Genomic DNA, 27,615 nt, shown 5'->3' on the forward strand with positions numbered 1-27,615 from the left:
TGGTGGGGAGCAGGGTACAGGCCTAAAGCTAGCGGAAGTCAGGGAGGCTACCTAGTAGAGGCCTTGGGTTTGGGAGAAAGGCATTATAGTGTCATCTGCAGAGAGGATTTATTGTACATCAGGTTGCCCAGTGCCACAGAGAAGAGATTGTTTACTACATGAAAGACAAGCCAGTGATACAGATCAAGTATTTAAGCCACTTGTGCCCAAGGAACCAGGTAAGCCATTGTTTTCTCTTTCAAAAGGGGGACTCTGCGGGTCATCAGCTATAGACCACCTAGCAGAAGGAATACGTCTCCACTCTCGCACAAAGTTGTATCGAGCCTCATCCAAACTGCCCTATTTGGATAATAACCCCTTCTTTGCAGCAGTTCTTGGGAGGAATGTTGGAGAAAACTCTCAGGACTCATACCTGGGACGGGATAGGACAGTGGTGAAAACTCATTTTCTCATAGTATAGGGTTCTGTTTCTTTTTTTTAACCTTTTGGGGGCCGTGGACTCCTATTTGGTAGTGTGTTAATGTTAATGAACTCCTCACAATGTTTTTAATGCACAAATAAAATACATAAGACTACAAAGGAAACAATTACACTGATATGTTACCAAAATATTTTTAAAATATGATATATACTTTATATTAAGGGAATATATTTAAAATACAGGCAAAGGGCCAAAAAATAAATGAATAAAAAAAAAAATACAGGCAAGGGGTACCTGGCTGGCTCAGGTGGAAGAGCTTATGACTCTTGTTGATCTCTGGGTCATGAGTTTGATCTGCTCCGTTTCCAGCCTGGGCCGGTTCACCCCTCCATAGGCAACCTGGTGGACCCCTGCTTCTGGGAGGTCACCATATTGATTCCAAACTTAGTGTGGACATCTGATCGGCATAGTGCACTACAGCCCAGAACTCCTGGGCTCAAGTGGTCCTCCTGCCTCCCGAGTAGCTGGGACTACAGGCGCGCGCCACTGCGCCCATGGGTGGTGAGTTTGAACCCCACGTTGGGTGTAGAGAATATTTAAACTTAAAAAAAAAAAATATATATATATATATATATATAGGCAAGTTAATTTTTTAATAAAGATGAGTATGACTGGGGCGCCTGGGTGGCTCAGTCGTTAGGCGTCTGCCTTCGACTCAGGTCATGATCCCGGGGTCCTGGGATCGAGTCCCACGTCGGGCTCCCTGCTCAGCGGGAAGCCTGCTTCTCCCTCTCTTGCTCCCCCTGCTTGTGTTCCTGCTCACTGTCTCTCTCTCTGTCAAATAAATAAAATCTTTAAAAAAAAAAGATGAGTATCACAGCTGTTGTTTAGCTTGCCTCAGAACCTGTGGGGTGGTCTTGTGGCTCAGTTCCTTCCATTTATAGATCAATCATACATAGGGAATGGTGTAAAGTAATGCAAATACCGATGTCACCAAGGTGAGAACATACACCTACAATGTTGGGTGTTGGCTTCCAGGCCTGTGGTTATTTGGTACCAGAAGCTATAGACAGGAAGTCTGCAATCACACATGATCTAGGGGTAGGTTTAATAGCTACCATATTTTGAACTACTGTGTGAATATTCTTTTTTTTAAAGATTTTATTTGAGAGAGAGAGAGAGCACATGAAAGGGGGGAGGGTCAGAGGGAGAAGCAGACTCCCTGCTGAGCAGGGAGCCCGATGTGGGACTCAATCCAGGGACTCCAGGATCATGACCTGAGCTGAAGGCAGTCGCTTAACCAACTGAGCCACCCAGGCGCCGCTGTGTGAATATTCTAAAACATCTGCAACTACAATTTGATATGAAAACATTAGGACTTCTAAACATTAGGTCCTTGAAAACATCAAGGACCCTTAATGAATAGCTAACAAAGTCACAGTTAGCAATGAATGCTGCTATGGTTTGTTGCCTGTATTTGGAAATGAAAGAAATGCTAAGTAACAGGAGGATAGTAAAAGTAAAGATGTAATTTTTTTCCCATTCAAGTTCATGGACTCCAGGTTAAAAACCTGTTATGAGGGGCACCTGGGTGGCTCAGTCAGTTAACATCTGCCTTCAGCTCAGGTCATGATCCCAGGGTCCTCGGATGGAGCCCTGATGGAGCCCTGAGTCCGGGTCCCTGCTCAGCGGGGAGTCTGCTTTTTTCCTCCGCCTCTTCCCCTCCCCCCTGCTCTCATGCTCTCTCACTCTCTCTCAAATAAACAAAATCTTTAAAAAAAAAAAAACCTGTTAAGAGGGATAAAATCATAAGATTGGTGTAAACATTGAGATAATCTATGTAAATAGATTAAAGTGTCTGTTGTGTGTATATATGGAAATAAAGAGTAAAAACATCACAGAATATTGTGGCTTATAAGCCTATTGCAATTAGAAAGTAGCTTCGATTTCAGTATCCTTTTGCATGATTTCATCTTAATTATAGTCATAAAGGACCCTTAATAGCATACCTGTTTTAAAGAGATGGATTTTTCTTTTTTTTTTTTTTTTAAAGATTTTATTTGACAGAGAGACACAGCGAGAGAGGGAACACAAGCAGGCGGAGTGGGAGAGGGGAGAAGCAGGCTTCCCACCGAGCAGGGAGCCCGATGCAGGGCTCGATCCCAGGACCCTGGGGTCATGACCTGAGCCGAAGGCAGATGCTTAACGACTGAGCCACCCAGGCACCCCGAGCAGATGTATTTTTCAAAAGTAGAAAACTATACTGTATGGGGGTGATGGGGTGGCTCAGTTGGTTAGGTGTCCAACTCTTGACTTTGGCTCAGGGTTGTGAGATCGAGCCCTGCGTCAAGCTCCACACTGGGCATGGAACCTGCTTAAGATTCTCTCCCTCTGCCCTACCCCCTCCCTCTAAAAAAACAAAAACTATACGTATGAACTATACTGTATACTGCCTATGTAAACTGTTTAGTCAGTGGCTTCTACTAACTGTAATGACACAGCTTGATCTCTCAGGTCTAGCAATACAACCTCATAAGAGGACTTAGGACTGGAGATGTCATCAGAATCAGTCTGTCTGGGGGCGCCTGGGTGGCTCAGTTAGTTAAGCGTCTGCCTTTGGCTCAGGTCATGATCCCGGAGTCCCAAATCCAGCTCCTTGCTCAGCAGGGAACCTACTTCTCCCTCTGCCGGCTGCTCCCCCTGCTTATGTTTGCTGTCCCCCCCGCCCCGTGTCAAATAAGTAAATAAAATCTTTTTTTAAGTAAATAAAATCTTTAAAAAAAAGATTTGAGAGTGAGAAAGAGCATGCATGTGCACGGGGGGAGGGGGCAGGTAGGAGAGGAATAGCAGACTTCTTGTTGGTCCCAGGGCCCCAGGATCATGACCTGAGCCAAAGGCAGATGCCCAACCGACTGAACCACTCAGGTGCCCCAGATCCGCAGGTATTTCCAATCCCCTTTTCTCTCCCCACCCCTTTCTTTTTCTTCCTCCTACTGGAAAGACTGGAAAGGCTTACAATTTCATTTCTCCACCTTCCTCAGAGCTAGAGGTGATCATGTTATACTTGTGGCCAACAAATGAACACATATCTTTTGTAAATTTCTGGGGAGTTTTCCTTTTATGAGAAAAGAATCAGATGTGGAAGGCTCTGAGTCCTTCCACCTTTTTCGGTCTTGAATACAGACACATTGCCTTGAACTGCAGTGGCCATCTTGTTACCCTTTAAGGGAAAGGCCATAAGACTCACAGATACATTGGTATTGTGGAGTCATCGACCCAATACCAGTAGCCAGCTCCTCTTGACTTCTGGTTGTGTGAGAAAAATAAATCCCTACTGAAAAACCACTGCTACTTGGATCTTCTGTTAAAGTAGAAAACATTCCTACCTGATAAAGAAATAGGTAAATTTTAAGTGATATGACAAGAGATTTGACAGACAAAACAGATGACTTATTAGGGTATTATACAAAATGATTTAAGAAAGTTTTATGTAATAAAGCAGTTAAAAAGAAAAGTATTGAGCTTAAAGGGAAAACATTTGATTAGTTTTGTTGCTGACTATGAAAACATTTGCCATTTAACCAATTATCTTAATTCTAATGCTAAGGACATTTATCCATTGTCTTTTGTTTTGTTCAAGAGTCAAAGTAAGGGGCACCTGGGTGGCTCAGTCAGTTAAGTGACTGCCTATGGCTCAGGTCATGATCCCAGGGTCCTGGGATCGAGCCCCGCATCAGGCTCCCTGCTCAGTGGAGAGTCCACTTCTCCCTCTCCTCTGCCGCTCCCGCTGCTTGTGCTCTCTCTCTAATAAATAAATAAAATCTTAAAAAAAAAAAGAGTCAAACAAGATTTTAATAACCAAAACACATTTTCAATAAAAGTTTATGTGTATATGTAAAGAAAGAATGAAAAAGCACCAAGGATCTCTCTAAAATTTCATCATACAGTTTCTGTACAGAATGCTTCATCAATAAATGGCACTCAGTTTGTTTTAAAAATATGTAATTACAGAAAACTGTTTTAACTGTTCATCAAAAACTGGCTGGTTGGGATTTTCCAAAGAATACTTCAGATATTCAAATCAATACAATATATCTTCTAAATGTTAACTTCAGATGCACAGGTTAAGATGAAGACCCTTCAAATAATGTTGAAGATGTAATTCAATTCTCACTTAAGTTGCCCCTGTACATCCTCAGACTGCCTTCATCACAAGTATCTTCTACCCCTGAGAAGCCAGCTACATCAAGATGGTTCATCAGCTAAATCACGTTGGTCAAAATACCTAGTAAAAAAAGAATTTCATGTATGTTTAAAAATATTAATAGCAGCACTACTTGTAATAACAAAACACCACAAACAACCCAAACATCCATCAATAAGGGCACTCATTGAATAAACTATAGTACATCTGCACAGAAGACTCGAGGCTTTTTATAAAAGCCTTTTTTATAAAAAGAAATAAAAATACACTGCTATATAGTGTGACTTCTAGGATTTATTAAGTGAAAAAAACAAGGTACAGAACAGTATGTTTAGTATGCTACCTTTTGTAAGGATGTGTAGGAATGCAGATATATATACTTGCTTACACTTTTAGAAAGAGTGAATGGAAGGATAAACCAAAAATTAATAATAAATGGAAAACTACAGAAGGGAGAAAGGCTAGAGAGGATAAAGGTGGGTTCTAAAATATTTCAAATGTACTTTGAATTAAAATTTTAACTTTGGAACAATGTAAATATTTAATTATAAAACAAGATTAAATAAGAAAATCACCAAACCCAAACAAATGAATCTTCTCATTTATCAGATTGCTGGCCTAACCACACAGAAGGGAATAATTTCTAAAATTTGATGTTCTGGTGTTTGTCCCTAGTGAGATATACCAGAGAGAAAAAGAACTGCAAAGAACTCTTAAACTGATTTCAACAGTTGTACTATCAGTAACACTGTTAGTATATTTATTCTGAAACTATTATGTGCATATTGTTGGATAAAGCCAATAACTGTTAATGTTAGAAACCAGAATTTTCAGCAGAGGAGAAAAGAAACATAGGTTAAAGAAAAATCATGTAATCTTAAATCAACTGAAATTTCAATCTGAGGTCACGATTTCATTTTTCTCTTTCTAAAAAATACATACTTCCTACCTGTGGTCATTGAAAAGGCCTAAAGGCAACGACCAACCTGATAACAGCTAGCTTCCCTAATGTCCAAATTGTGGACTCCAAATACCATTTTCTACTTTAGAAGAGGAACCAGCAGTCCTGGGAAAAAAGACTGATTCCAGATCTGGGGCCAGAAATGTCTTAAGATACATTTGAACCATCTTGATATACCTGAAATAAAGAAAGCTATAAAAGACCGCCAGGGTTATATAGAACAAAAAGCATAGGAACTGACCTAATGGGTTCCTACTGGCCAAAGGCGGAACAATTTGAGCATCAACAAAGATAATGACTGCAATATCCCTTTACCTGAATGCAGTGATCAGCTTCACACTAAAAGTGGAACAACCAGACATTACGTGCCTCCTGATGTGCACAACAGCACTCATGGAGTCTTGCCAAACAAACAAAATAACACTATATAATAATCAAACCTTTAAACCAACCTACCAGCTTATAGAAAATATGGGAGATAAATGAGCACATTAAACACTATCATGAAGATAAGATATAGCTGTCAAAACCAAAATGTGGGAAATTTTACAAGTCAAAGGACTTTTTTTTTTCAGTAAATAAATGGCAAAGAGATAAGCCCAGGAAATTGATGGGGAGACTCAAGACATATCAAACAAAGCAATGAGTGCATTTTACTTGGATCCCGATTTGGGTTTTTGTTTTGTTTTTTGGGTTTTTTTTTAAAACAACTGTTTATTTTCCGTCAACCTTATTTCCATTTTGTTTGACTTTGTGGAAGAGTGGCTTAAGACTGCTTGGTGGTTGTTCCTATACATTCAGTGGCCTGAGCAGTGGAAGCTGCAAGCTAGTCTTCAGTGGCAGGCTGAGCACTCCAGTTTTCATTCAGTAGGGAACTGTCTGTGACCAGTCTGTGACTTCAGGTTGAGGCAGTGAACTCAAGAGCTGGAGCAGTCCATTCACCCTGAAAGTCTTCCTTGGTCACAGCCTTTTCAGCAGCAGCCTGTTCTTCCTTTTCAAACTCTTCAGAATCCCTGTAGTAGTAGAGATCAGGCATGACTTCGCATGGGTGTTCATGGGAAATGGTGCCAAGCACGCAAAGAACTTCCCGGGCCAGGATCCGCCACATCAGACCAACTGAGTGAGCTCCCTTGTTGTTATAAGGAATGGCAATGTCCATCTAGCACAGAGCAGAGTCTGCATTACACAGAGCGATGTAGGCAGGTTAACATAAGACACCTCTGTGACAGGCTGTGTCAGTCCTAGGATTAGTAACCACCAGAAGTCTTGGCTCCAGGAAGGCTGCCTGGATCTGGTTAGTGAAGGTTCCAGGGGTGAGGCGGCCAGCAGTAGGGAGTGGCTTCAGTAGCAGCAGCAAAGTTCAGCACAGCTCGCTGGCTAGTATTTTTGGATGACAGGACACTGACATCAGCTGGGTTTTCAATGGCAACAGTGGCACGAGTTGCCAGCAGAAGCATCTCCCAGGTTCTCTCCAGATTGGTTTTTTTTAAAGTAGGCTCCACGCCCAGCATGGAGCCCAACATGGGGCTTGAACTCACGACCCCGAGATCAAGACCCAAGCTGAGATAAAGAGTTGGATGCTTAACCAACTGAGCCACCCAGGCGCCCCTCTCTTCTGATTTATGATGTAAATATTATCACTTTTCCTTCTGCAGATGTACTATTCCATTTGGAAGTCAAGGTTGGTGCTACCTAAGTGGGTTCCTCCTGTGAGGAATTTGAGGACATCCTCCTCCTTCATTTGCAGGATATCAAGGGCTCTGGACGTGTGAAAGTTTCTCTTTAAGTTACCATGGGAATGCAGAACAACAGCATATGGTCGGACCCCTCCCTGGCTACTGTAGAAAGGGAAAGGGTTGAATCCCAATTTGAACAATTCAAATGTAAGAAGACATTCTGGGGACAGTTAAGGAATATGAAACATGAACTGGGCATCAGATAATATTGTGGAGTTATTAAATTTATTAGGTTCGTGATACCAGTATTAGAGTCATGTTTTTAAAAGGTCCTAATCACTCAGATACACTAAAACAGGAGAAATGACATGTCTGAGATTTGTTTAAAATACACTGACAAAAAATATGAGACAGATGAAACATTCTGGTGAAGTTAATAAATGTTGAACTTGGGTGGATTGCTTGGGTTGGGGGGTGCATTTTATTCTACTGCATTCGTATGTGCTTGAAAATCTCCAGAAGAAGCAGCTTAAGACATTTTCACTGATAAAATAATTAAGGTGGCTAACATATGGCTATTAGATCCCATTTGAATAGGTATTTCTATCAATTAGCAGTTTTTGCCTTAAAGCTATAAGACAAACAAGACCAAAAAAAAAACAAACCACAACAGACTTATAACAATATTTGCTACTTATATTGAAATGGCTACTGCAAAGAGTCAAGGTCTATGTTATCTTTTTTCAAACTTTCTAGAATCCTCTTTAAGTCTGCTTTTCTTTTTTTTAGAGAGGGCCCACTGTGTGGGGCAGAGGGAAATGGAACCTTAAGCAGGCTCCATGCCAACGTGGGCACCATCTCATAACCCTGAGATCATTACCTGAGCCCAAATCAAGAGTCGACGCCAAATGAGCCACCCAGGCACCCCTCTTCTGCAAGTTTTCTTAAGCGAAGCCTATAGTCTAAGAAAATTTTCTAGCCTAGAACTTATCTTCCATTTTTACGTAATGTTCTGAGGAAAAAAAAATAACCATGACCAATTACTTGGATATTTCTTTTCTCATAATTGCACATTATAAACTATCAGTGGATTAGTAGTCAGATGAGATGTTTAAGTCTCTGGTTCCATTCAGTACTAGTTTACTGAACCTTAATTACTTAATGTTTCTGAACCTGTGTCCTCATCTGTAAAGTAAAAGAAAAAACTGAGTTGCGAGGATTAAAGACCCAGTATACGTAGCACCTAGGGCTCTCATTTAATCCTTATTACCAAGAGATGAGGTTATTTGATACGGGCATAGTCCAGAACTTAGCTCTGGAGCAAAGCTGCCTGGTTTTGGATCCTAGCCCTACAATTTACTAGCTTTGTGATGGCAGGAAAGTTATCTCTGTGCCATGATTTCCTCAAATGTAACTGATCACAGCACCTACCTTCTAAGGATTAAATGAGTTTCTATTATGAAGCACTAAGAAAAATGCTTGGCACCAAGTGCCTAGTTAAGTGTTAAGTTTCACCAGCAGCGTAATTATAAATTTAGAAAGTATATGTTGAACACATGTGTACTCTGAAAAACTGTCTTGTTTGAGGAAGGATACTGTACACAGATCATTTACCTTCTCACTATTTAAATATAAAGCTTTAAAAAGTTATCGGCATTAGATTAAAAACACTGACCAATGTACAAAAATATCAAGCCCAGAAAGACACCTAAAATAAACATGTGTGCATGCGTATGTGTAAGTATAATACACACATACTCATACACACGAATTCAGAATATGAGAACATTTTCAATGTGGAATTTCAATGTAAGAAATGAAATCAAACACATACTAAATATGTCCTAACTGAAAATGAATAAAGAAACAGGCAATTAAAAAAAACTGCAACAAAATATTTTTTACCCTTACTGGTAATTAAACAAATGCAAATAAAAATAATTTGTATCTTTTTGTTATTAGAATGGAAATATTTATATCAACCGAAAATGCCCAAAAAGGGCATTTTTCTGGGCTTCTTTTGAATAGAAGATGGGCAGTCTGACACTTTCATGGGAAAAGAGAAAGGTATGAGTTTCTGGAAGGCAAACTATTAATAAATATCTCAGTTTTAAAAGTACATGCATGCCCTTCAACTTATTTCTAGGAGTTTGCCCTTAGGAAATAATAGAGCTATAATGTATACAGATCTACACGGCAGCAGTACTTTTAGAGAAAACTCGAAATACAGGGAATTGTGATACATAAAATATTGTTTCCTCACACCTCAATTTCCTCTGCTTGAAAATGAAAACAGTATTTTCCATTAATAACATATTACAAAGCAAAGAGTCAAGGATTACTTACCTGCTAACCAGGCAGATTAATAAATTCAAAGCAGGAACCCGCTCATCATCTTTGCTGTCCTAAAGAAAAAAAAAAAATCAGAAAAATGTAGAGTGTTCTCCTTAATATTTTTGAAACAAATTTCCTTTTAAGATGCAAAATATGAAAATTTTATTAGATAATAGTAATAATCACATGGAAGTAGAAAACCTCAAAGAAAAAGGAGAAAACTAAACCCTTGAGAATCATCTGACATGATCTTTTTAAAAGATTTATCTATTTGTCAGAGAGAATGAGAGAGAGAGCAAAGCAGGGGGAGCAGCAGACAAGGGAGAAGCAGACTCCCTGCTGAGCAAGGAGCTCGATGCAGGACTCGATCCCAGGACCCCAGGGTCATGACCTGAGCCGAAGGTAGACGCTTAACAGACTGAGCCACCGAGGTGGCCCCTGCATGATCTTTTAAAGAAAGGTCCTTAACAGAGAAAAGAAATAAAGCGTTGAAGGTTTAAAGGAGAATAACTTGGGAGAGAGATTTTTCCCGGTTCCAAGTAGAGGAGCAAAAAAAAAACCCCAATGTCCTAACTAGACAGTAGTGAAAACAAACTATATAAAAATATTTTAAAGAACTTAGAATTGAGGAATGAAATCCTGGCTTCTAGCATAAGACATACCAGAAAATACTCCCAGCAGATCAGGGTTCTCAATTACGATGGAGGTAGTTGCTGAACTATATATATATATATTTTTTTTTTTTTTTAAGATTTTATTTATTTATTTGACAGAGAGACACAGCGAGAGAGGGAACACAAGCAGGGGGAGTGGGAGAGAGAGAAGCAGGTTTCCCACAGAGCAGGGAGCCCAATGCGGGGCTCGATGAGGGGCTCGATCCCAGGACCCTGGAATCATGACCCAAACCGAAGGCAGACGCCTACCGACTGAGCTACCCAGGAGCTGTGTATTTTATAAAGTGGTGTTACAGAGCGTGAAGTTTATTTTTATACATTTCAAGATATAGTTACAATAACCTATCGAGTAATGTTATAACAGACATGTCACATGTTAATTCAAACTTGGGACACACTTTCATAATGTTAGTGTACTCAACTCTGTGTCAAGCACTATATGGAACAAAGCTGAATAAAACATATTACGTGCTAATAGCAGAGAAGATGAAATATCCACATTAACTTTAATGAAAGGAAAAAATATGAAGTATACTGAAAAAACAGAGAATGCAGAAATTCTTTTTAATTGTTAGGGTCAGGGAGAGTATCACAAAAAGTGGTTGAATATGAGCCAGATTGTGAAAAGTAAATGGTATTTAGATGCAGATTGGAAGAGTGAAAAGGCACTTCTGTAGAGGAAATAAAGTCTAGGAACAAAACATGGGAAATATTTACCAAGTAGCAAGTACATTTTGCTTGGAGTACAAGCCATAGAAGCTAATTTGGGCCATATCATGGATGTTTAACAAAAATATTTTTGAGTAGTCAATAGAGAATGAGTATACATTTTGTGTAAGAGAAAGGGATGAAAGAAAAAAAATCACAAGTGAACTTAATCTGGCATAAGATTTATATTGTAATGCTGCAGGCATGAGTTAGTGAAGCGCCTGATTGGAGAAATTCGAAACAATCATCTTGCCAGACTGTTAGTTGACCACTCTAACTTCTTGTTTTCCCTTACTCTTTAGCAAAGGAAGCTCATTTTAACCTAAGCACACTGTCCCCCAGCTAAAAGCAAACATTTCCCATAGTTCCTTATGGCCATGTGACTAAATTCTGGCTAAATGAGTTACATATATATAGCCAGATATGCTTGTGGAACCTCTGGGAAGCTTTGTTAGAGGACAACCTTCTCTTTCTAGTTCCTATAACCGAATATAATGGCTGACTCCAGCAGCCACCTCGGACCATGAGATGAACTTGGTAACGGAAGCTACATGAGGCAGAACTCAAAAGCAGGGTTACTGCCATATTAGATTTGCTCTGTCCACCTGCAGACTTCCTTTATCTAAGAAAAACATGTCCATTTCATTTAAGCTACTGTTATTTTGGGCTTTTTAAAATTATGTGGCCAAATCTAATCTTGACTAATAAAATATTCCACGTTTTCCTATTTCAATGGCATCCTTTTTTATCACCATATAAATCAATGAGCGCTCTCAATTTGAAACAGCAAGTTGTAACTTACCACTAAGAGCCTTACTTCAGAGCACCTTCTTGCAAGCTGCCGAATCAGTGAATGAGCCTCAGGTAATAAAGGTTTTTCAAGACAAGCCAATAAAGCATAAAGCCACCTTCCCTAAATAAGATTTTAAAAAGTAGTAAGTAGCAAATACTGTACCATAAGTTTAACTTATTTTTTAAAATGTCCAAAGTTGTATCTGGTTATTTGCTATGAATAAATTAATGCAACATTAACTGTATTATATTTGGATGTAGACAACAAGGGATCATCTAGACAGCCAGCTGATATTTTCTGTTATCTTCTTACTACAGACACAGAACATTGAACACTTCAAAATACCCTTAGTTCCAAAGAGTTCATTTCAGAGATTCTTACTATAATTGAAGTCCCAATTTACAGGTAGAAAACTACATTAAGATGTGCATAAATCCTTGCAAAAATTAAGACACATATTTTCCTCTGCCCTTTATAGACAGATATACAAATAATTTTATAACTTTATAACTTTGCCCCGTGTCTATACAAAGGAACTATACTCTAGATGAAATCATGTTTTGAGGGGCACCTGGCTGGCTCAGTAAGTGGAGCATGCAACTCTTGATCTCGGGATGGTGAGTTCAAGCCCCACGCTAGATATAGAGATTACTTAAAAAAATAAATCTTAAAAAAATTATAAAAAATGTTTTGATACTTCTGTAAGTATCATGGCAAACTAAATCTATCCCCATCTTTTTTTTTTTTTTTTTAAAGATGGAGCCCAATGCATGGCTTGAACTCATAAACCTGAGATCAAGACCTGAGCTGAGATCAAGAGTCAGATGCTTAACCAACTGAGCCACCCAGGCACCCCATCCCCATCCTCTTTTATTTATTTTATTTTTTCTAAAGATTTTATTCATTTATTTGACAGAGAGAGACACAGCAAGAGAGGGAACACAAGCAGGGGGAGTGGGAGAGGGAGAAGCAGGCTTCCCACAGTGCAGGGAGCCCGATGCGGGGCTCAATCAACCTGAGCCAAAGGCAGACGCTTAAAGACTGAGCCACCCAGGCGCCCCCCAATCCTCTTTTAAAATGAAATTTTTTTCAATTACAAAAGGAAGAAATACTAAATGCTGAAAAACTGAATACAAAAAGCACAAAGTAAAAAACACCTGCAACCCCACCATCCAGTTTCTAATTTTAAAAATGCTAATTTTTATCTTTTTCGTATTTATACGTACAACTTTAAAAAAAATAAAGTTCCATTATCATAGTAACATTAATAATGTGGTAATAACATTTTGTAGCCATCTTTTTTACTTGCAATACATAATGAATATCCCCCATGTTGTTAAATGGGATTTGGGAGGGAATGTTATTATCTCAACACAGCACTTATATAATACTCTTTCACCAAACACTTATACTTTCCTGTCATTGCTGGTTTAGTCTTTTCTTCCCCAAACTCTGTGAGAGTATAAAATTAGATATTATACTCCTAGGACCCAGACTTGAGTTGGAACACAATAGGCGCTTAAATTAAAATTTCTGTGGAATGAATGTTCCATTTTGGATGACCATAATTTACTTAACCAATTTCCTATTGTTGAGCACTTAGGTTTAATTTGTTGCTGTCATATAAAAAATAGTGTGATAAATATCCTTGAACATAAATTTTAGACCATCTCTGATTGATTTTTTGGGCTAAATTACTAGAAATAAAATGGTGGTATCCAAGGGTATGTATGTTCATAAATGTTTCTGAGATATCATCAATGAATTGTGCCTGAGAAAAATTATATGAAATTATATTTCCACCAGCAGTGTATATGACTGAGTTTATTCTGAGCAACACATCACTTTGGAGAAACCTAAAGAATATTAAACAATGTTTACATAGCAATTCATGCAATAAAAAAAATTAGCTCCTCAAGCTACCCCAAATCAATAAGACTTTTTCTTAAACAAAAGATTCACATCCAGGTTTCTTTTATAAATAGTAAGTGGAATTCTCTTCTATATCAAAAAAGCTATTACACATTTAAATTTGGCTCAAATTCTGAGGGCTACATTTACCATATATAACTGGTATTCAGGTATTCAAATGGTGCTTAAACCTCTACTGATTGTCTAAGATGTATTTATACTGAGAGGTGCCTTTTCTCAAAGTCAGTGGGCTCACTGTGGTAATACTAAACGTAAAAATAAAACCCAAAACAAGATAGCTGAAGATATTCCTTCATACCTCACATTTGGATGAAAAATAAGGCTGTATTTATTTCTCAAGAGAAAATTAAAGTAATCCCAAGTAAAGACATTTAAAAAAGATCCATTTTCCTTTTGCTAGTTTATGATAAGCAAACTTTGTGATACCGGTTTTTATACACTGATATTCTCAATAGTAGAGTTCTGATAGTACGGTTAATTGGATAGTGGAATTGAACACCGTTGATTTAAGAGAGAGATTAACTCCAGGTTAGAAGCAAAGGATTAATTAAGTTAAAATTTAGTAAATCAGTTGTCAGTTCCTCTGGCAAATATAGCTACTTTTTGGTAATATGCTCTCACTAATTAACAGGAACAGCCAAACTTATCACCCTCTTCAGTGGGTAATCTTTAGAAGTTAAAAAAAAATAAAAATCTTACAACAAAGAGTTGAAAAAATAAAGATTAAAGGACGAGACGGAAAACAGGTCAGGTAATAGTGCTAAAACGTCACTATCAGAGAGAAAGAATGGATATAGAATTTAAAGTTCAATATCCAGATTCCAATGAATAAATAATATGAATATGAACAAAGTTATCTATTAAAGGTATACCTAATATACCTATGATGGAAAAATACAAATACAAATACAAATTACATTTACTTTGAAGTGCTACTATAAATTCACTAAATTTGAAAATAAACAGAAATCATAAAATGTTAGATGAAACCATATGGAATTACTGATAATCAAATTTTTTAACCTACAAAAATGGCAAATGCACATGGTTCAACTTAAATTGGAATTGCAGGGAAAAATAAGAATCCTTTGCCAATGGCATTATTAACTGGTTCATTCCTTTTGGAAAGCAATGTAGCAGAAAGTAACAAAACAAAAGCTTATGAAATCTTGATCCAATAATTCTACCCTAGCAATATCCTGAGAAAATGATAATTAAAATGAAATTAGTATAAATGTTTATAATTTAGTCATGATTATAAAATATAAGAACCCAGATGGTCAATAATGAGAGAATCAAAGTAAACTGAGACATTAAGACAATGGAAATTATATGAATTACAGTATCATATAGAAATATATATATGTAATCTAAAGCTAAAAAACCCAGAATAATGTATGAATTACACTATGTAAAAGACATGTTTGACCACTGAATCAGAAACCGTGATTTTGTCTTTCTTTCTTTCTTTTTATTTAGTTAGTTAGTTCCATGCTGGGCACGAAGCCCAATTCAGAGCTTGAACTCACAACCCTGAGATCAAGGCCTGAACTGAGCTCAAGAGTTGGATGCTTAACCATGGTCTTGAAATCCAATTTACAAAAGTATATCAAATACCAATAATAATAGCAAGCACTGTGTGCCAGGCATTACTCTAAGGACTTTGTATACAGTAATTCCTTGAATCCTCCAATAACCTATGAGCTGTTACTTGCATTTTACAGACAAGGAAACTAGAGTACATAAAGATTCAGTACTTGCTTAAGATGACACATACCCTTACTGGTGGAACTGAGAGTCACACCCCAGCAATCCAGCTATACTCTTAAGAACTATGCTGCACTGCCCCTCTGCTTTATAGTTTTATATTCACAGCTCATTTTCACCTTCAAAAATGGGTCAGTTTGGTGGACATGATATAAATAATATGCTTAATCCCCTAGGAAGAAATTTTATTATTCTTTCAAGTTAGATTTAATTTTTAGAAACATATATTTTTTATAGTTAAGGATATTTGCAAAAGAGTGTACCTGAAGCTCCAAAGCTCCCTGTCAAAGAGTAAGATATAATCTTTGCCCACCAGAAACTTATAGTCTGCTGGGAGAAACAGATAAACCAACACTGCAATACAATGTACAAGTTTTGAAGCCTGCCATTCATCCAAGTAGCTAAGTCTCTTACGTTAAGTATAATGATCATATTCTTTACCACGAGATTTTCATTTTTTGTTTTTGTATTTTATTCTTTTAAATCTCTACTATATAACATGTACATTTAAGGGAAAAAAATTAATGTTTAAAGTCACTGTTTCTGGGGCACCTGGGTGGCTCAGTAGGTTGAGCATCTGACTCTTGATTTCATCTTAGGCCTTGACTGATCTCAGGGTCATGAGTTCAAGCCCCATGTTGGGCTCCACGTTGGGCATGGAGCCTACTTAAAAAACAAACAAACAAAACAACACACACACACACAAACAAACAAAAAAAGAAAATGCATTTCAAATTTCTTTAAGCCAGTGCTACTCAAAATGGGATGTCCAAACTGGATGTCAGTTGGTGATCTATTTGTTACTGGACTGCAGTAAGATAAGTTGCTTCTCCCAGGATATAAATAAGCTCTTTTTTTTTTTTTAAGATTTATTTGTTTATTTGAGAGAGCAAGAATGAGAGGGAGAGAGTACATGAGAGGAGGGAGGGCCAGAGGGAGAAGCAGGCTTCCCGCCGAGCAGGGAGCCCGATGCGGGACTTGATCCCGGGACTCTGGGATCATGACCTGAGCCGAAGGCAGTTGCTTAACCAACTGAGCCACCCAGGCGCCCTAAATAAGCTCTTTAATTGACTTTTTCCAAGGCAAATCTTTCTCAATGAAGGAAGTTTAATGTTGATTTGCATTCTACTCTAAGTTCCTTATTTCACTGCAAGCAAGCACAGTTTGCATTGTACATGTAGTTATATGTACAAGTATAATACACACATATACATAAATATCTTAGAGTCATATCTCATATATAAAATAAGTCTATACAATTTTGTCTGCATTATGAAAATAAAAAGATGCGATACTACCAATTCTGGAGTAAAGTCTCTTTCTCCAAACCAATTACTCAGATATTCCAAGACACTAGTTACCGTTGCCTAAAAAAAGGGGAAAGGGAAGGTGAAAGAAATGTATTAGTAATAAAACAAAGACAAGTTCAACATGGGTTTCATTAAGTTTGGTTAGAAAGCAACTCTGATATCTAAAATAGTCCCGTTCTTTAGACTTCCAGAGAAAACTGATTGTATTTAGTAATTTGGTTAGGTGGCTCACTCAGAGAGAAGAGGCTTTTTAGACATATTTTTATATACTTTCAAGTATCAATACCTTGGCTTAAATCCCAGGATTTAGTTTGTAACTACTAATTTAGTTTATAAATACTTGAAAAATCCCACACGCTCTTAAAAAAACCTTTGCATAAATACCTTCAAGTTATTTTCATTAAGTCAAAATCAAAATATAAGGAGAAAGTTAGCTGGAGAAAGCTCTGTTTTCAAAGTTATATAGATAGAATTTACTAAACTGTTGAAAATATTCTCTTGCTTCTTCAAGCATAGTTGGACACTTAACAAAAATCACTCATTGAATTTAGTATAACTACTACAGTATTTTAATGCAAATGATCAAGTAACTGAGACCAGTATATGATTTACAATAGACCACGACACTTAAAAAAACTTATTTTCCAAGGGAACCAATGCTATGTGAAGGCAAAACAATCAAATTTTTCATTTGCTCTTTAAATGGATAACAGAGTTCTTCATCCTAAAAGAGTGAAGAAGCTTCTGATCCAAGAAATTATGTATTTCATTCTTAATGGGATGTGCAGAACATCTGGAACTAGAAATAACAATCTAACCTTAGTTTTACTTCAAACCCCAGAATCTAAGACTTAAAACTGAAATGTATACAATTGAAGAGTTTAGCAACATGGTTTAGCATGAGCTCTGGAATTAGATCAAACAGGGGTTAAATCCCAGTGTTGCCATTGTAACTTGCTGAAAAACCACCTGCAAGTCACTTAACTTTGAATTTTGTCTCCCAATCTATAAAAATTGGATATTAACAATAATTCTCCATATAGGGTTGTGTTGGGGATTAAATAACAACTGTTACAGAGGTTAGGACAGGGCCTTATATACTGTAAGTATTCAATAAATGTGTTCATATTTTCATACACATAGAAAACAACAAAATACATACATTCTTATTATTAGATGGATTTTACCTGATTCATTCTGCTAACAATACTAAGCAAGGGAGGAAAACCAATCTGAAAGAAAAATAAGACTGAAATTTACTAAATGGCATTATAAAGGGTGATTCATTGTTTTCAAACTGGTCAATTTCTTACCACATTTTTTAAAAACAAAGAATGAATAACAGGAAATTCCTTCATTACCCATTATAATAAAACATTCCATCAACTATTATGTTGGTAATGCCTCAAAAAATGTTTTGCAATTTGAATATATAAATTTAAAAATAATGACTTTAGTAATTAAAATATGAAATTTCTTAAACTGATACTATGATTAACATGCTGCACACTTTCAAAATCTTCAGCTAAAGCTAACATTTTCAGGAATTAAGGGTACTCAGAGTAATTTTTTTTTCAAACCTAATATAAATCAATTAAAAAAGTATTTTGAAGGTTAATGCTGGGAGCCTTCGTTATGAAAATAGCACTGACTTTAGAGAAAGTTAAGAGGAGGATGTGCGTTAACTCTGCTTCCTTATGTTATGGTTCTTCCACATGGTGTATTTTCCTTGTATGTATTTTGTAGTAACAAGCTAAATAAGTTTTAATTTTTTGTCAAATTAAAACACATTTTGAAATGTAACATCCATTAGGGCTATTATCCAAAAGAAAAACAGATTGTGTAAGAAACAGGGCCAAGTTAGTTCACTTCCAGATCTGAATCTATTTATACCCCACCACCATGTGTAAAAGTGCCTATTTTCCCAGCCCTTGTTAATACAGCGTATCAAATTTCCTTTGCCAATGTTATCAAAAATAGCAGCTCAGTGGAGTTATGAGTTATATCTCTATTATGAGTGAATATGGCATCTTCTAACAGCAATTCATATTTTTCTTTCTGTGAGCTATTTATTTCTTTTGCCTTTTCTGTTTTAATTGGGTTCTTGGTCTTTTAGTGATTTTTTGGTGTTTTTTTTTTTTTTTTTTTTAAAGTAGTCTCCAGTGTGGAGCCCAAAGTGGGGCTTGAACTCATGACCCTGAGATCAAGACCTGAGCCGAAATCAAGAGTTGGATGCTCAACCTACTGAGCCACCCAGGTGCCCTAATTTTTAGAGCTTTTACATTTTTTGGATCAATTACTTTTAAATGGGAAAAACACACACCTTGGGGGGCCAAGAACCAGTTGGCCACATAATTTATGATTAGAATAAAGCCACAGGAAATTTAAATATACCTTTAAAACTTCATCTCCAGAATACGAAATCCACTAAGCATTTTTAAGCACCTAATTGTGTCATGTTTTCCTTTGTTTCCCTGACTACTCACAAGTCATAACCCATGCTTAATCATTAAAAAAACAAACGAACCCTGATACTATCTAACTCACGAAGTTAACACATAGCTAAAACCTAAGAGATATGAAGCCCACCTAAGAAAAGTCACAGTACATTGTTTCAGAAACTGGGCTGCACATTTTTAAGTTAAAGAGCCAATTAACTAGGTCATAGGTTGGGAAACATTTTCTGTAAAGATCCAGACAGTAAGCATTTTAGGCTTTGCAGGCCACACACTGTCTCAGTAACTTAGTATTATAAAAAAGACACTCTTAGCTCATGGGCTGTACAAAAACAGGCTGCAGACTAGATTTGGCCTAGGTTGTAGTTTGCAGAATCTTTGCATTAAATCATGCACCAAAAGTAGAACCCTTTTTGTTTATCCACAGATCACCTACTTGCACATAATCGATTCCAGGACCTTCACTTGTAGCTGGTCCAACAGCTCCTTCAGCACATAACCTTTCACCCAGACAAAATTTTTTCCAGCCTTCTTCATCTTCAGATTTTGGCTAAAAGAAAAAAAAAATTTACTTATTTCTATGTTTTGTTTTTTTTAATGGAATAGTAAAAAAGATATAAAGTCCTCTATATTCCTACCACTTCAACAGAAAGATATGGTGCCTGTTATGGGCTGAATTTGTCCCCCCCCAAATTTCTATGTTGAAGCCCTACCCTCTAGTATCTTAGAATGTGACTGTATTTGGACAAGGCCTTTATAATGGATTATGTTAAAACCAGGCTTTTAGGGTGGCCTTTCATCATCTAACCAATGTCCTTATAAGAAGAGGAAATTTAGGGGCAGCTGGGTGGTGCAGTCAGTTAAGCATCCAACTCTTGGTTTATGTTCTAGTGGTGATCTCAGGCCCCTCGTCGGGCTCCACGCTCAGTGCAGAGTCTGCTTGAGACTCTTTCCCCGTCTCCCTCTGCCCCTCTCCAATGCCCCCCCATATGTGCACACACTCTCTCTAAAATAAATTAGGGGTGCCTCGGTGGCTCAGTCATTGGGCGTCTGCCTTCGGCTCAGGTCATGGTTCTGGGGTCCTGGGATCAAGCCCTGCGTCAGGCTCCCTGCTCGGGCAGGACCCTGCTTCCCCCTCTCCCACTCCCCCTGCTTGTGTTCTCTCTCTAGGATGCTCTCTCTCTCTCTCTGTTAAATAAATAAATCTAAAATAAATAAATAAATAAATAAATAAATAAAAAGAGAGAGGAAATGTAGACATAACAAGAGGCACTAGAGATGCTTGTGCACATAGGAAAGACCATGTGAGGACATAGCCAGATGGCCACGTGCAAGCCAAAGAGGACTCAAGAGGAACCAAACCTGCTAATACCTTGATCTTAGACTTTTAGCCTAGAGAACTGTGAGAAAATAAATTACTGTTTGCTAAAACACCCAGTCTGTGGTGTTTTGTTATGGCAGCCCTAGCAAATTAATACAGTGCTCAAGTGTTACATATTATGTGAGATGTGTTTAGTTTGGATACTGATACTGACAAATAAGGGTTTGTTCAAGAGGGTGATAAAGATGGAAACTGGTATGGGAAAAATGCATTAAAAACACAAGAATGAAAGATGTTTATGCCAGGGAAAGAGACAGAATTAAATGCTTCACATACTTGGAAGGGCAGTCCAATCAAAGAAAGAACAGATTTATTCTACACTACCAAATGCAGACCAGTGGGGAGAAACATTGACAAAACAATTTTTGATTGTACACAACACCTTACACATTACTTTGCATAGGTGTAGTTTCTCCCCCTGAGGATAAATAGCTTTCATTAGATTCTCAGGACAAACATGAGACCCCTGAAAGGTTAAAACCTATTGTATTAGAACAATGTATCTGCCCGTTCCCTTTACTCCATTAGGTCAGAGACTATTTCTATTTCAGGTAACACTGAATACCCTGATTATTAAAGATAGGTGCTTAATAAATGACTGAATAAGTCAATAAATAAATGTTTATATTTATCTAGTTACTTTAAATAAAATGTCAGAGTGCTTTACTTTAAAAATTTTTCATTATTTACATAACATTTATTTTTGCCATGATGAACATGCTATTAATATTTCACTGTTTTGATGGATCATAATTTATTCAATCAATTATGTTTGGTCATTTACATTTCTGACAAAATTATATTGTCATAATGTTACTGATGCAGCTTCTTTTTGAATTAGTAAGCATGTACCCAAAAGTCCTTCTACTGAGCAAGAAAAAAATATGTCTACTTACCTACTTACCACCTGTCCCCCTACCCCCTTTTCCCAGGAGGCCTCACAGCACAGCAAAAAGCTTTATGGCCAAACTTTGGTTTGAATCTCAGCGATACCTTTTATGAGTTAAATGATCTTGGGCAAGAGATGTTAGTTCGTTTCACACATTTCCTAGAGCAGAGCTTTTAATTGGTATGGAGAAGCAAGTAGAGTCCATATACTGAATTTCTCAGCTTTCAGCTCATAGTCTAGGGCTATGCAAGCAGCCTCCTCCATTTATCCCAAGGTATTACAATGTAAAAGATATTATGAAACACTGCCCAGAGAAAGCTTCTAAAATCTGAAATCTATGAACTACCTGAAACTGGGAGCAAAACTGTGTGCCCTGGTGCACACAATTTTTTCCTCTGAAGATAAGGATTGCATGAAGATAAGATGTATGATTCTCAGGAAGAATATGAGACTCCCTAAAAAGCTAAAAGTCTTGTCCTGGAGAAATATATCCATCTCTTCTCCAACTCCCTTTTTTATTCAGTAGTCCAGATACGACCTATCTCCTGAAGTTGAAAATTATATCTAAGCTGATAAAGCACAGAAAATACCACTTTCTAATATGCACAACAGGCTTTATTAAAATGTCACGGTATTAGCGCCATTACCTCACCAGGAAAATCCAATAAGCCTTTATTCAATCTTTTTGTAAACACTGAAAATGTATTTATTTTCTAAAAAGGCAATGTCTAGAAGAACCCTTAAAAATTTGTAGAGGCTGGGGTGCCTGAGTGGCTCACTCATTAAGCACCTGCCTTCGGCTCAGGTCATGATCCCAGGGTCTTGGGATCGAGTCCCACATCGGGCTCCCTGCTTGGTGGGAAGCCTGCTTCTCCCTCTCCCATTCCCTCTGCTTGTGTTCCTGCTCTCACTAGCTCTCTCTCCGTCAAAAAAATAAAAAAAATCTTAAAAAAAAAAAACTTAAAAAAAATTGTAGAGGCTGAACAAGTACCTATTCAAAGTCTCTCAAGATGCTGTGGATTAAAACTTTCATAAAAATAACAACTTGCATTACTGATTCTATACTTTTAAGGCTACTAATACAACAAAATTGCTTCTATTAATGGTGAATAAAAAAGAACAAAAATAATATAAACTAAGTAAGTGAATCTTTAAAGACTGGCAGGAAATATGGACTATTTCAAATAGGCACACACTGTACAACTTAACCAAAGAAACTTACATACCATGGTCACGTTACTGTCTAACTGTTGTGATTTCCAGTGACTTCTATGTCTGATCACACTCTAAAGGAAGAAAAGTTAGGCAAGTGACCTTCAGAGAATGGATAACTGAAAAGAAATCAATTAGGAAACATCCTAACAATCCTGAAACTTGGAAGACATGTTTTAAACTGTATTATGTCTAATGATTATAATCTGGTAATTGATTTATAAATATTTTAACTTTATCCTTCAGAATAATGAATCTTGGGGCACATGGGTGGCTCAGTCGGTTAAGTGACTGACTCAGTTTTGGCTCTGGTCATGCATGATCTCCTGGGTCATGGGATCAAGCCCCTCTTCGGGCTCCACACTCATTGCTCATGAGAATATGGCTGAAGATTCTCTCCCTCTGCTCCTCCCCCAACTCACATGCCTGCCTGCATGTGTGTGTGCTCTCTTTCTCAAGTAAATAAATCTAAAAAAAAAAAAAAAAGAAAAATGAATCTTATTTTTCTAGCTACAGTCTAAGAACAGAAATAAATCTTGAGGGAGGAAGGCAGGAAGTGGTTTAATTTAAAATTCAATTAGCCAACATATATTACATCATTAGTTTCCGATGTAGAGTTCAATAATTTATCAGTTGCATATAACACCCAGTGCTCATCACATCACGTGCCCTCTTTAAAGCCCATCACCCAATTACCCCATCCCCCACCCACCTCTCCTCCAGCAACCCTCAGTTTGTTTCCTATAGTAAGAGTATCTCATGGTTTGTCTCCCTCTCTGATGACTTCCCATTTCGTTTTCCCTCCTTCCCCTATGATCCTCTGAGCTGTTTATTATATTCCACATATGAGTGAAACCATATGTCTTTCTCTGGTAGAAGGGGTTTAATCTGATTAAATAATTAAAGTACACTTACCTGTCGAACAGATGAAAACTGTGCCACTTGTTGTTGTTGCCACTGAAGTGTGGGAGAATATCCTTCAGGAGCAGGTTGGCATCCTGAAAGCTGGAGATCAGTTCATAAATATTAGAATCAATGTTAGTGTTATAACTAGAATCTCATGCCTCTGCAAAGTAAAAGCAGAATCAAGATGAAAAGTAATAAAGTAAATGATTAAGGTTATATAAGAAAGAAACTACACTTCTTGCAGATGCAAAAAAGTAGGCCTTTCACTTCATTATTTTTGTCCAAGTTTAAACATTAGGAAAAGATCCTTGTGGAGTCACTTCAATAAGAGCAATCTGGAATGGTTTATAGTTGGGAGTTTTTAAACTAAGAAATCTAAATTATATGAGCCCTGAAGATAGAACTTAGTCCTACCTTTCTATAATAAAAAAACTGTTTGAAACAAAGAGATATATCCCAAATAAAGAATTTTGTTATGGGCAGAATGTACTCAAATAATCTAAGACACTTGACTTTACAAAGGCTACTTTAGCTTCCTAAGACAGCAAAATAGTTCATAATTGACGACAGACTGCCTTGAGATAAAAGTGTACTTTTCAAAAGCTAGGTGCATGACATTCTTGTCCATCAACTAAAAATTTCTGAAAAAAAATTATATGAAACATTATAGTATCTGAATTAAAATATCCTGATAATAAACATCAGATAAAGAAATTACTTGGAACATAAAAGGAAAAGGACCTAACACAATTTAAAAACTGCTGCTCTCCTTTGACCTTAGGTTAAATAGCACGACCTTAGAGAGACCTTCTGCGACAACTCTACCTTGTACTTATTGATCATTATACATGCTAATTTTCTTATCAGTAGTCACAATATATAATTACTTAGTTTGCTTGTTCACTCTCTGTCTTCCGCAGGAGAATGTAAACTCTACTAGGGTGGGGATTTTTGTGTCTCATTCTCTCTTGTATTCCCAGTGCCTGGCACAACCTAGTCGCTTAATAAAAAATATGCTGGATTAATAAATGAACAAAAATGTTCAAGGTGTGCAAGTAGCTAGAAAAACATAAGATACTTGAGTTTCTCTTCTTAAAAAACAAAACACAAATTCAGAACATGCCAACTACACTAAATAACATTAAACACCAGCCCTAGAATAATTATGAAGACAAATGGAAAAAGGTTCCCTAAAAATAAATGATAACGTAAGTAACCCATTTAAAGAGTCTTTTAGGACTGCCCTAAAGTATGATGAGTCTCCACGAATGCCAAGGTTACTGAAAACCTCTCTGGAGGCAGTAAATGCCAACTGTCCTTTTGGGGGGAAAGTACAAGCTAATGTTTAATGTCACAGGGAGTAGTCACATCTTACATATAGCATGAAGATACTGTGGGATACCATAGGAAAAGCCTTGATCTTTCCACTTGGGCGGGGGAGGGGGAAAGGGGAGAATCCCCTGCTGGGTAATAAAACTCACAGAAACATTCACACTTTGCTTCCTTTTCAACTTCTTTGGGTCAATCTGAGCTACCACAACATCTGGACATTGAGCTGCTTCGATCCTACAAATAAGTAATAAATGCAAGAAATGTGATTACGGCTGTGCTTTGTTCATGTGTAGTAAAACGAGCGATCCATTTCTACGGTTCTTTACGAAATAAGAAAAAAAGTTCAGAATTGCCATTCACGTACTAAACAACGTATTTCCGAAATTAACTGGATTGAAAGCAAGGAAATCAAAAAGTACACATCTTGACACAGGTAAACATAATTAGGCTCATAAAAACTCGCCCAGGTAAATATGTAATCAAGTGATCTTGATTCGACCCTACCTCGCGAGAGATTGGGAAGGGCAACAGAGGCGGGGCTTTATCACACTTAGGGGGTCGAGCTGTGCCCAGGGGCAGAGCGGACGACCAGCCCACCCGCACAGGGCCAAATCACTCACTGGACCCGCCTCAGGTATTCCTGAGGCGTCCTCGGGGGTACGGAGGGATCAAAACTTTCTGTCAAGTCGCAGGGCTCCACTGGCAACAGCCTGGGCATCAACTCTTCTACTGCAGACTCCACTGGTATCCACGCCATGGTTTTTAATCCAGCCAATCCCACCCAGCGCATGCGCCAAATCTAGGTCACAGCGCAGGCGCAGAGGTAGGCACCTTAGGCGCGGAGTTGAGGGAGGCAGGGCTTAGGGGGCGTAATTGCACTTGAGGAAGCCTGCTGATTGTCCCAAGGTTAAGGGTCCGGTGCTGTAAGAAGACAGTGAATTTAGTTCCTTGCAGAAGTGGTTCTGAAGTGTTTCTGTGTGTTTCCCTTCGTTCTCTCTTAAAAGGCGAGGGTAAAGACAGAGGATTATTAACCTTTATGCATCTGCAGTAGTGAGGGATCCTTGAATATTTTTCGAATTAACGAGCGGTGTTACTGTAATTACCATTTATTGAGCTCTAGATTCTTTTTTTTTAAATTGTCTACAAGAAATCTATTTATTTATTTATTTATTTATTTATTTAAGTTCTGGATTCTTAAACCCTGGTAGACACGTCACGTATATTTCCTCGTTTAATTTTTTAAACCAACCTTTTGAAGTAAGTGGTATTATCCCGGTTTTGTAGGGGAGGAAATCGATGGAAAGACTGTGTCACAGCTGTGACTTTCTTCCGAAGGGGAAGAGTCATTTCCAAACCAGATTTATCTGATGCCAAATGAATAAAAAATAAACTTTCCAGAGAAATTTCTTGTGCTTGGCTACTTGAAAGATCACTTTATACTTTCCGGAAATGAGTGTTAGACGTTACGTAGCCATTATTTTCTTCTTCTTTTTTTTTTTTGGAGAGACCTCTTTGTTTAAATATGAGTAGTGAAAGGATAAAGCTAATGCCCGTACCCAAGAGTTACCATGATTAATCTTAGGGCCAATCTTGTGAAGCAGGTACTATTATCTCCATTTTGCAGGTGAGGAAACAAGTCAGAAATGGATTAAGTAACTTGTGCTGGGTGACAAATTACAAGAAACAATGAAAGTATTATATCTTATTCTTTCTAAACAAGCTCTAAGTGAATACAATTGACTTGTATTTTCTAAGATTGTTTATTTTTAAGGCTTTTTTTTTAAAGCACTGCCTTTAGCTTGCAAGCAATTGATTTTTTTTTTTTAAGATTTTATTTATTCATGAGAGACAGAGAGAGAGAGAGAGGCAGAGGGAGAAGCAGGCTCCCAAGGAGCAGGGAGCCCGATGTGGGACTCGATCCCAGGACCCTGAGATCATGACCTGAGCTGAAGGCAGACGCTTAACCATCTGAGCCACCCAGGCACCCAGCAATGGATTTCAATACCAGAATGTAACTCTCATTTGAAGATAAAGTGAGAACAAGTACTTGGGTTAGAGCTAAAGAAATTTGTGCTTATGAACAATAACTAAACAATTGAGAGGCTCATAAACACACTGCTTGGCAAACTGGAAGGTTATTTGGTTTAAAATGTTACTGATTTTGTAATAACTTTGGTGACAGATGGTAACTACACTTACGGAGGTGAGCATTTAAAATTTTTTATTTTATTTATTTTTTTACTGATTTTGGAAGAAACAAATTTAAAGAGAAATATGGAGACTCTTGTCCCCAAACATTTTGGTAATAATCAAGAAAAAATTAGAAAATGTAAGTGATGACTTCATTTCTGGATTTTCTTACAATTTTCTTTTTTTGGGGGGGAACAAATTTGTTAGCAATTCCCACCCATTTTTTGGATAAAAGAACAGGTAATTACCTAGGAGACCAACCACCAAAGGAACAATGCTTGACACTGGATTTCATGTATAAGTACGTGGCAGAAATACACATAGATGAAGAAAGAAAGGAGAAGAACAGCAGAATGGAACACAGGTTGTCCCTGATGATAATTATTTTCCAAAAGAAGAGGTGAGTAATAAAGTACATGAATGATTTGAAATTGTTCTAAAATTTTAAATACATAGGAATGAATTCATT

The 27,615-nt window shown here is 37.5% G+C and overlaps 1 protein-coding gene and 1 pseudogene across 2 annotated transcripts; both read right to left on the reverse strand.

Moving 5' to 3' along the window:
- Positions 1–701: 701 nt before the first annotated feature.
- LOC148163894 (signal recognition particle RNA) lies at positions 702–975 on the reverse strand (annotated as a pseudogene).
- Positions 976–4,242: 3,267 nt separating this feature from the next.
- On the reverse strand, positions 4,243–25,746 carry GEMIN2 (gem nuclear organelle associated protein 2). Of its 2 annotated transcripts, none has more exons than XM_028101194.2 (10): positions 25,577–25,746; positions 25,106–25,190; positions 23,634–23,723; positions 22,733–22,792; positions 19,673–19,786; positions 17,968–18,012; positions 16,769–16,837; positions 11,781–11,891; positions 9,609–9,667; positions 4,243–4,706 (listed from the first exon to the last, which is right to left on the reverse strand). In XM_028101194.2, the coding sequence occupies exons 1-10, from the start codon at positions 25,744–25,746 to the stop codon at positions 4,667–4,669; spliced, it is 843 nt and encodes a 280-aa protein (XP_027956995.1). In that variant the 3' UTR covers positions 4,243–4,666. The 2 variants fall into 2 exon arrangements, with proteins under 2 accessions (XP_027956995.1, XP_087880758.1); XM_088024632.1 differs by lacking the exon at positions 4,243–4,706 and adding an exon at positions 4,715–7,424 and having other exon boundaries at positions 25,577–25,733.
- Between the last annotated feature and the right edge of the window lie 1,869 nt (positions 25,747–27,615).

The sequence above is a fragment of the Eumetopias jubatus genome, unplaced genomic scaffold (genome assembly GCF_037043125.1).
Source record: "Eumetopias jubatus isolate StellerSeaLion01/CBP00866 unplaced genomic scaffold, mEumJub1_p1.0 scaffold_7, whole genome shotgun sequence".
Lineage (NCBI taxonomy): Eukaryota > Metazoa > Chordata > Mammalia > Carnivora > Otariidae > Eumetopias > Eumetopias jubatus.